Genomic DNA, 9,912 nt, shown 5'->3' on the forward strand with positions numbered 1-9,912 from the left:
GCACACAGAGGCACACAGGGCACGGCTGTGGTCCACGGCTCTGTGAGCTGCTCCCCCAGAACAGTAAGTGTTTCAGGGACTTCCCGCCCGTCCAAAGGACCTGCCCTCCCAGGCTGGACGCGCTCCCTCCTGGGCGGCGTGGGCCTCCGGTGGACTCGGGGACCCGGCTCCCCGCCACCCCTCGGGGTCTGCTGCCGATCCGACCTCTCCCTCCTCGGGAGCTGGCAGTCGTGATCCCAGCCTGGGGGTGGGGGGAAGGGCTCAGGACGGCAGGGCCGGCCCAGCCGGGGCAAAGGCGGGAGGTGGGCAGCCGGGAGCCCCACCAGCCTCCCGGGGCGGCTCCCGTTACCGACTCAGGCTCCTGCTGGGCTGCGGCCAAGACCCTCCATCGGAGGGAAGAGGAAACCCAAGAACCACCCGGCGCGTCTCTCCTCTGATATCAGCTCCACAGGCTCCCTCCCCAGTGACCGTCCCGAGAGCCTCCCTGAGAACCCAGGCCTGACCCGTGGGCGCCGTGACCAGATGGGGCCCAGGACACGGCCACGTCTGGGACAGGCCGGCTCCAGGAGAGGGAGACAGGCACACGGAGAACCCCCAGGACGGCGCGGGGCCTGCACAAGGCCTCCCCATCACCCTGGGGGGGCGTCCCGCTCACGTGGACTCGTGGGGTGCCCCCGCCTCGCAGACGGCGCCAGGCCACAGGCACACGCGGACGCCCAGACGGGCTCAGCTGCAGGGCGGCTGCAGGCCGCTTAGACGGGAAGCAGTTCTGGCTGCGAGCAGTAAACGCAGGCCCAGGAGCCCAACACCCAGCAGAGACCCCAGCGCCACAGGCACAGGGAGCCAGGGACTGCCGGAGAGCAGCCCTGAGCACAGGGAACTCACAGCTGGTCACGGGGCCCACCCAAGCCTCAGGAAGCTCAGAAACAGAGCTTCCCTCTCCTCCCCGATTGTGTTCTCAAAGAGAGAACCGCCCCAGGAAAGAAAGAGGAAACAAACCCAGCCCAGAGCCCCAGGGCCTTGCCGCTGAGCCTGGCCAGAGGCGCGGGCAGCGAGGCCCGCAGACCTGGCACCCACACTTCACCCCCTTCCCGGCCAGGAGCACGGCCCTGCAAACCCCCCCAGCCACAGGGGCACCTGGACAGGGCCCTCACCAGCGCCCCCGGCACAGGGCTCCAGGGCCGACACGGCGCCGGGGGCCACAGACGGAGGAGCGGCCATGGATCGGGGGACCGGGGCGCCTCATTCTCCGGCTGGTCCTGCTGAAGCTGCAGGCTTATCTGCACAGACCAGACCTCTGCTCTGAAGAGGGAGTTCCCGCTTTCTCATAAAAGCAAGGTGTAACCCTTTGTGCTCTGCTCTCTGTGCCGGGCGGCCCTGCCCCAGGGTCCCCCAGAAGAGAGCCCAGGGCAGCCACCCGCTGGAGCCCGGACGGCCCCTGACCGTCACCCTGGCTGGCCTAACACTCCCAGAGCCGCTTGCAGACGCCTGCTCCCCGCCAGCAGCGCTGCTGCAAAGCGACTACGAGAGGGACGCCCCCAAAAGGCACCTGGCTGCGCGCACGGCAGCTGACACTCACGCCAAACAGCAGCCTCTGCCCTCCAGCCTCACGCGCCCAGCAATGCCCAGCCCTTCAGGGGGTAACGGGAGACTCCCAGAGACCAGCCAGCAGCACCGTCTTCCCATCCGCCTGTGCCTCCAATGTCTGCCCCGAGCATGACCACAGTCCCGCTGCTGTGCCCCGAGGACACTGGCCCTGGGAAGGAACCCCCGGCCCAAGGCCACCCACCGCCCAGGGCAGGAGCCCGGGCCAACCCAGTCAGGTGCCAGGACCTGCTCGGGTCCGCTCAGGACTGTGGCCACAGGCCTGCTGAGCAGAGGCCTCCCTCCACGGCCTGGTCTCCCGGGGGCAGGGAAAGGACAGCTCCGTCGCCTACGGGGTCCGACCTGGCAGACGCCCCTGGCCATCCCGGCCGCCCCCTGCTCAGTCTGTGATGCCCTGAGCTGCAGTAAATCAAGACCCTGGGTGACCTGGGCCCACACAAGGCCCCTCCCCCTCTCTAGGCAGGTCCCTCCTCCAGCGGCCCCGCGAGAACTCCCCCCCACCACGGCCAAGCGGAGAGTAAGCCCGCTGCCCACCTCCAAGCAAGGGACACGTGGGATCAATTATTTGAAAACAACGGGGTCCGCGCGGAGACCATGGGCTGCGGGGCCATTCTGGTTCTGAAGCCCTGGCCGTGTGACCGTCCGGCCAGAGGGGCCTCTGAGCTGCAGGCTCTCTGTGCGGTGGGGGCCCCGTGTCACTGGGAGCTGCTCTGCCCAGGTGGGGCCACCTGCCCCCGTTCATAAGGTGGTTGTGGCCTCAGGCGCGGAGCGGCTGGCCCTGCAGACAGACCCCCTCTGCTCGTGTAGCCACCTCCAGTGACATGGGCACTCTCGTGGGCCTGGCCGCACAAGGGGACCGGTGGGATTCAGCCTGTCCATGTGCAACAAGGACCAGCAGCAGCCTGTCCCCCGAAATTCAGCCCCCGGGATGGGACGGGGTGAGCCGGCCTGAGACAGGCCCCTCGGGGCAACGAGTCAGGGTCTGACGCCATGGGGCGCTGAGCTGGCCCAGGGGGATTCCACAGAAGGGTGGCACGGAGCCAGCTGGGGTGGGGCTGTCCTGCCGCGGGCACGCGCGCGCGTGTCTGTGTGCATCTGGGAGGACTGGTGGGAGGACTGCCTGGTGTGTGTGTCCTGGGCGGCCCCTGGCAGAGCGGAGCCGTGGGCTTGGCTGGGCTCTCTGTTAGGCAAGGAGAGGGCCCCAGCGGCCAGCAGGGCTTACGTGCGCCGAGCGTCCTGGGGCACGCTAACTGCCTCTCTGCCCGGCGCCTCCTGGGGGCTGGGGGGCAGTGGGATTCCCCGCTGGTTGGTGATGCCCTGTGCGCTGCTGGGGAATGGGGGACCCCTCCTCGCCCTGGGGCCCCGGGAGATACACGGCACCGCCCACTCTTCCCTCGGTGGATGAGGTGCAACCGACTTTCAGGGGTCAGCCCTTCGGACAGCCTGCGCCGCCTGCCCTTCCTGCTCAGACGTCCCCCGCGCCAGCATGACGCATCCCTTCCTTCCTGGACCCAGTGGCGGAGCAACGCTCGAGGCTCTGTCTCGGGCCCACTCTCCGGCCGCACTCACGTCCCAGCGCCCAGGGCCTCGGCTTTGTGCTCTGACCACCCCAGCGGCAGCAGACCCTCGAGGGCAGCGGGCACACGCATCGGCACACATCCCGCTCCCCGTGACCCATGAGCCCCGCAGGACGAAGGTGATGCTCCCAGGGCTGCCTGGGTCAGTGGCTGGGGGCGCGGGTCCCCTTCACAGGGGGCAAGAGAAGACCCCCGGGTGACCCACGGGACCTGAGCGGCAGAGCATGAAATCACGGGAAAGGAATCCAGAAAGAGGAACAAGGAAGGAAGAGGAAGCCCCAGCAGAGCTGTGGGCAGCTCCCGGGAGGAACCGGCAGGAACAGCGGCCCTCCAGGGCCCAGCCCACGGGCCTGCGGTGGGGGGCAGTGTGGTCGGGGCCACCCCTCTGGGGGTGCACGTGGACCCCCCCACCTCACTGCCCGCAGGCCACCTTCCCACCCCTAAAGCACCAACTGTGGGCCTGCCGAGCGGACACGGCCAAGGTCAAAATAGCAGGGGCAGTTCAAGGTCAACACGTGGTATTGGCCACCGCAGCCTGATGAGGCCCAGAGCCTCCGACAGCCAGGAAACGGGCCCCGGCTTCACAGGCTGACAACGGGGCTCCCCAGCAGGCCCAGCCTGGACACAGGGACCGAAGGCAGCCCAGGCGGCCGCCCCGTGTCACAGGCTCACCGCCTAGGCCGTCAGCCTCAGGCCAGGCACAACCAAGGCCGGTCCCACCAAGCTCTGGGTCAGGCAGGTGGGCCTGCAGACGTGAGCGCGGGCCCCCCTCACCTCCCTCCCACCCTCGTCCTGGCGTCCCACGCTCCCTATTCCCACGACAGCCCCAGGTACACCTCGGGAGGGTATCCCCAAGCCTGCTTCACCAGCACCACCGGGAGGCCCACCCAGAAAGCCAGGTGCCTCCCTGGAGGTTCTAAGGCTGGCCACGGAGTCAGGAAGGAACTTCAGTGACTGCGATGAGCAGGTGTGGCACAAGCTGGACCACAGGGTAAGGGCCCCGCACGCGGGTCTTCAAAGGGGCTCCACGCAGCGGTTCCGGCTCCCGCAGGACTGTCCCACCAATGAGCAGGGCGTGGGGCTGCGTCCCAGGCTCCCCGTCACGCTGGCGTCACAGGGCCTCTCCGGGCACCGACTGGTCTGACGGCTTGCGTTAAAACTCAGAACCCAGCTGAGCAGACCCCGAAAGGCAACAGCACGCCTGCCTGTGACCCCGTAGCGGGCTCCGGCCAGTTCCCCAACGCCTTCTGCGGCTGTCTCTCTAAGGGAGCACGAGGACGAGCGAAGAACACAGGCTTCCCAGGTTGAAGTTCTGCGCCAGCTCGTCTAAGTGTCACAGGTGCAGCTCAGACCCTAAAGGGTTTGTTGAAAAGCATGCAGGACGCCCACACTTAGCGTTTGCCGTCGCTCCCGCCTCTGAGAGCACACAGGCAAGGCGGGTTCCAGACGAGCCGGGAGAGGAATTAGGGCTGAGAAAGCAAGAGCCTTGGACTGAGGGCAGCTGGGGGCTCGAGGCCAGCCGGGCAGGCAACACCACGGCCCTCCTGGCAGCCCTGAGCGCAGGCCCAGGGGCACCGAGCTTACAGAGAGCCACCGAGGCCCGTCCGAGAAGGAGCCGGCAGGCAGGGGCCGCACACCCGGGAGGGCTGAGGGTCCCCGAGGACACGACGGCTCCTGGTGGCCGGTGAAACGCCGCTCGCCCAGAAAGGCCACACCGGGACGCGCTAACCGGAGCCGCAGTGAGAGAAAGGCTGGGCTTACGGACTCTGCCTTCAAGTCCGGCCTGGTTCCGGCCTCTGTGCCCACTCCCACACCCACACCCACGTGCAGAGGAAAGCCGGCGGGCACCCGAGGGGTGGGGCGGGACCCTGCCGACCCGCCCCTGCCCACTAGGACGGCGTGCTGCCCCCAGGGAGTGCCCGGCCTCTCCTGCCAGGCCGCAGGACCTGTGGCCTCCACTGACCTCGCCCCTTTTCCTGCCTGGAGCAGGATACCTCTTCCCCAACCCTCCATTTCTAGAGGGGTGCTGAGCCCCAGATGAAGCAGCGGACTCAGGATGACCAACCTATCAGCTGCAGAGACGCCCGGGCCTGGAGCCCAGATGATGGAGGAACAGGCCTGGGGATGCCCCGCACCAAGAGAAAGTGAAAGTGCCAGAGACCTCCTGATCCCAGGAGCGAAGTGGGCAAGGAGGACCCTCAGCCTGAGTGCAGCTCCCCCCCGCCCCGGCAGGGACCTGCAGTCCTTCCTGCTCAAGACCCCGCGGAGTGCCGGCCTGTCCCCGGTCAGCCGGGCTTATCTGACTGGCGGCCCTTTGCCCCACCGCCCGAGAGCACAGACGAGCAAAGCAGAGGTGGCTGGGAAGGAAGAAGCCAGGCGCTCCTGCCCCGAGGAGCCTTACCACGGGTGGGGACCCCACCGGGTCACCGGGCCTGGGGGGCCTGGCAACTCTCGGAGGAAGAGCCCCTCCTCGGTCTCCACAGCTACCCAGGGCGTCTCACACCTCCCCAGGGGCCCACCCCGAGCGGGAGAAAGGTGCTTCCTAGGCCCCGGGGGGGGGGGGCATGGGGGCGCAGCAGAGGAGGGCCCACCGCCCCTGAAGCCCTCGCCCAGCGCCTCCACCACTAAGCCTGGAGAGGGGGCTCGGCGAGACGGGAACCACAGAAGCAGGCAAAGCGGTGGAAACTAGTGAGGAGTGAGAGGAAGGCGCGGGCTGGGAATCGGGGAGGGGGAGCGGAGAGCAGCCCCACACCCCTTCCTCGGGCGACGTCCCGGGCCCAGGTCGCCCCCCCTCCCTGCCACCCATGCCACCCCCTCCGCCGCGGCCTCCCTCCCTTCCCCCTCCTCCCACCCCACCCCCTCCCTCCAGGGCCGCCCCCTCCTCCCTCCCCTCCCTCCCTCCCCTCCCCTCCCCTCTCCTTCCCACCGGCCGCCAGCCCCGCGCAGCCCGGCCTCCGCCTTTGTCCCGCGGGCAGGTGCGGCCGCGCTCACCCTGGCTCGGGCAGTTGGGCTCACCGCCCTCGGGGGGGCCCGGCGCCTCGGTCTGCTCGGGACCCTCATCCTGGCCGCCGTCCGCCCGCGCCTCCACAGGCACCACGGTGAAGTTGGTGGGCATGGCTCGCCCGGCGCCCCGGCGTCTCCGCGCGCTCCCGCCGACGAGGCCGGACTAGGGCGCAGGGGCGGGGTCAGCGCGGTCCGCCCCCGCCCCGCCCCGCCCCACGTGACCGCACCTGGCTTCCCCGCGAGCCCTGGAAAAGTTTGCGCTCGGTGGGCCGGGGCGGGGCTCCTTCCGCTGAGGACCCGCCCCCAGCCTGCGTCCGGGCGCTGCTCGCGCCCCCGGACCCCCAGTGCCGCCCCGCCCCCGGCGGCTGACTTTCGGTTCCTGCACAGCCCGCTCCCCCGCCGCCCCAGGCAGGCCTCTGGCCGGTCTGTCCCCCTTGCCTCCGCCCGCATGGCCATCCCCCTGCCCGCAACTGTACCCCCCTCCGCCCTCACTGTCCCGCTCACCCCGAGAGTGGGACTGTCCACCCCGGCCGAGATCTGATCTCCCCTCCCCTCCCCCTTGCCTGACTGAGGCTCACCGAGCGCTTCGTTTAGGGAAGCGCTTCCAACTGAAGGGAGCCACGGTTAGCAGGGCGCCGGGTCCACAACGGACACAACCGCGAAGCCACAAGTCACCAGGGCTCTGCGGCAGGACCCCGCCCACCGGGGTCCCCAGGCCCATCCCTGCCGGCTCGGGGGAGACCTCCCCTGCCCCCACCCCACTAGGTTCTGTCTGGGGAGGCCCCCGGGAAAGGAAGCTTGTAGGCTAGAGCAGGGAAGGCACAAGGTGGGACTCCACACCCAAGCCAGGCACTCCCCAGGATGCCACCTGCCTTGTAACCTGCCATCACCTGGTAGTTTCTTAAAGACACAGGAAATCTGTGTCCAAGTGTCCATCAAAGAGAAATTAGCCCCCAAAGCTGCAGCATTTAGGTGCAGTGAATCACCCCAAAACAGTTTTACAAAAATAAGGCAGAAATACAGGTGGTGTGGGCAGAAACGGTCACGACGTACTGTAGCAGAATAATCCGCCGCTCTGACCCTGTTTGAAGGTGCACGTGAGTTTCTATGAAGACGGGGGAGGCCCATGCCTGTCTCTGGGCAGCGATCACAGGGAAGCGCCTTTCCCTGCACTGTGCTCTGTCAGCGACCAATCGCAGAAAATCAAAACCCGAAAAGCCGCCGCCTCCAGGCAGGGGGCCCAGGCTCCCACCTCTGTCTCAGGTTCCTGGCAGAAGGGGGCCTGGCCCCCCGGGAGTGCTCCCCTGTCAGCAGCCCCACCCAGGAGCACACCAGCCTCCTGAGGCGGGGGTGCCCTTGGCCTGGGCCACGGTCACAGCCCACCTTGCACCCAGGGGGGATCTGCAGGCCCGCGGAAGGGGCAGCAGTGTCGGATGTTAGAGATCAGGGCTGCGATGGTGCTGGGTGGCGTCAGCGGCTCTCCAGGTCAACAGCGTGGAAGGTGGGGAAAGGGCCGCCCCCAAAGGACGGGAGCGCTTCCAGATGTCCTTCGGTGAGGGACCAGCTCCGTGGGGAAGGTGGGGGCGCCGCCCGGGGGCAGCACGGAAACAGATGTGGCGCTGAAGGGGGTGGGCGGAGCACAGACCCCCTCCCTGACGTTGCCCACAAGGACCCCATGTCTGACCCCGATGTGGTGGCTCAGAGATGGGCTGTGGCCTCTTCCCTGGACCTGCGGCCCTCTGCGCAGGGGACCCCGGCCCCCGCACACCCTTCCGGACAGCAAGTCCCAGCCTGGAAAGATGAGGCTGCAGCTGAAGCTTGGGCAGCAAAGTCGGAGGACCAAACACAGGCTCTGAACAGGAAAGGAGATGCCCCCCCAACCCCTGCCGACGACCCTCGGCCTCTAGCCTCGGTCTCCTTATCTGTAAAATGAAGGGGCTGGACTTGCTGATGAGCTCCCGTGGTCACCAACACAGCTGGACGAAGCTGAGACCCCCGGTCTGTGGGGAGGCTGGCAGCCCCCCTGCCCTCGGGGCTCTGCCGATGAAACCTCAACCCCCACTGCCCCCCAGAGGTGGCAGTAACTTGGGGTGGCAGTCAGTACTGAACTTGCAGAAGCCTTTGTCGGTGACCCTGCATCCAGCTCCCCACTGTGACCCCAAGTCCAGGACCCCCACCCTGGGCCCCGGCTGTGCTGACCCAAGGCCCACCCACGCAGAAGCCCTGCGGCCAGGCTGCCTGCCCAGGACCTAACTGGCCCTGGGTTCTGCAGAACAATGGCCTGGCCCCTGAATCACGTCATTGTCACCTGAGAAGCAAAGGAAACCCAGCCCTCGGCAGGTGAAAGGCCTGAGGGGTGGATGGGACGGCCAGGGCAGACGTCAAGGACATCACCGGGCTGAGTGCGCGTCCTTGCACTGTTCTTGCGCTTTTCTGTACGTTTGGAATTTTTCAAAATAAAATAATTTTATAATTCTAGGTAAATAAACTTCCTTGTTTCACTACACGTAAAATGGATAAAGGACAAGGACCTACTGTACAGCCCAAGGAAGTACACTCAGTAGCTTGTGATAAACTTTAATGGAAAAGAACCTGAACAAGAATACAGATACGTGCAACTGAATCCCTTTGCTGTGCGCCTGAAGTTCACACAAGTTTGTAAATCAACTAGACTTCAGTTAAAACTACAAAATAAACAGAAGTTCCTTGTTTCTAAGTGACGCGCAGCCGTATCTTGAAACTCGGTCTCCACACCCTCCTTTCCTCCTGCCCCCAGCTGGCCCCGCTCTGCCTGTCCCCAGCTCAGGACGTCATGTGCCTGGTGGCTGGGTGGCCCACTCTTGGTGCCGCGATGCCCCAGGCTTGCCCACCCTGCCCCTCCGCCTCCGGGATCGGGGTGCGCACACAGGAGCAGGCAGCACCTGCCCGAAAAGTCCCTGTCGGGTGGCATCTGAAGATGTGCAGGTGGGACCCCCACCAGCACCCCCCCCCCCCCCCCCGCCGAGAGACCTTGCTGGGCGGAGGAAAGGAAGTGACGTTAAAAGAACACACAGGTAGAAAGCACAGGGCTGAGCACTAGCGGGCAGGGATCCAGTCATAAGGCCCACCCTCTGGGAGACCCCACTGGGCCTTCCGGGGCATCTCCTGGGAGTGGGGGATGGGGGATGGGGGTGGGGTAAGGGGATGGGGAATGGGGTGGGGGATGGGTGGGGTAGGTGTTGGGGGATGGGGGATGGGGGTGGGGTAGGGGGATGGGGGATGGGTGGGGCAAGGGTGGGGTAGGTGTTGGGGGATGGGGTGGGGTAGGAGGGTGGGGTAGGGTGGGGGATGGGGTGGGGTAGGTGGATGGGGGGATGGGGTGGGGTAGGGGATGGGGGGATGGGATGGGGTGGGGTGGGGTGGGGTGGGGGGCACAGCCCTGGGAACCCGGTTTTGCCCGAGTTCCCCCAGGAGGACCCAGAGCCCCTTGACAAAAGAGAGAAGCCCCCACCCTGAGAAACCTTTCCCTGTAACCTGAGGAGTTTGCAAAGAGCTTTCCAAAAACCGCAGGGAAGGAACGCAGGCCAGCTCAGCAGAACCGCGAGCGACCCGGCCAGGCCCAGCAGGACTCGCGACAGTCACCCCATGGAATGTTCTGACAACCGGACAAACTCAATCACCAACCAGGGCCAAAGAAGGCTGCTCTGGGCATGACTGGTCTCGGGGAGTCTCCTGCCGGAGACTGGGG

At 66.8% G+C, this 9,912-nt stretch overlaps 1 protein-coding gene across 1 annotated transcript in view; it reads right to left on the reverse strand.

Annotated features, from left to right (window-relative positions):
* Positions 1-6,306, reverse strand: part of SLC12A7 (solute carrier family 12 member 7) — a 42,016-nt gene extending 35,710 nt beyond the window's left edge. The window contains exon 1 of the mRNA XM_082650634.1: positions 6,174-6,306. Within this exon, the coding sequence (XP_082506760.1) occupies positions 6,174-6,297 (124 nt within the window). The 5' untranslated portion in view covers positions 6,298-6,306. The remainder of the gene's footprint in view (positions 1-6,173) is intronic.
* Positions 6,307-9,912: the final 3,606 nt, after the last annotated feature.

The sequence above is a fragment of the Grampus griseus genome, assembly GCF_964374135.1.
Source record: "Grampus griseus genome assembly, chromosome: 3".
In the NCBI taxonomy this organism is placed as follows: Eukaryota; Metazoa; Chordata; class Mammalia; order Artiodactyla; family Delphinidae; genus Grampus; species Grampus griseus.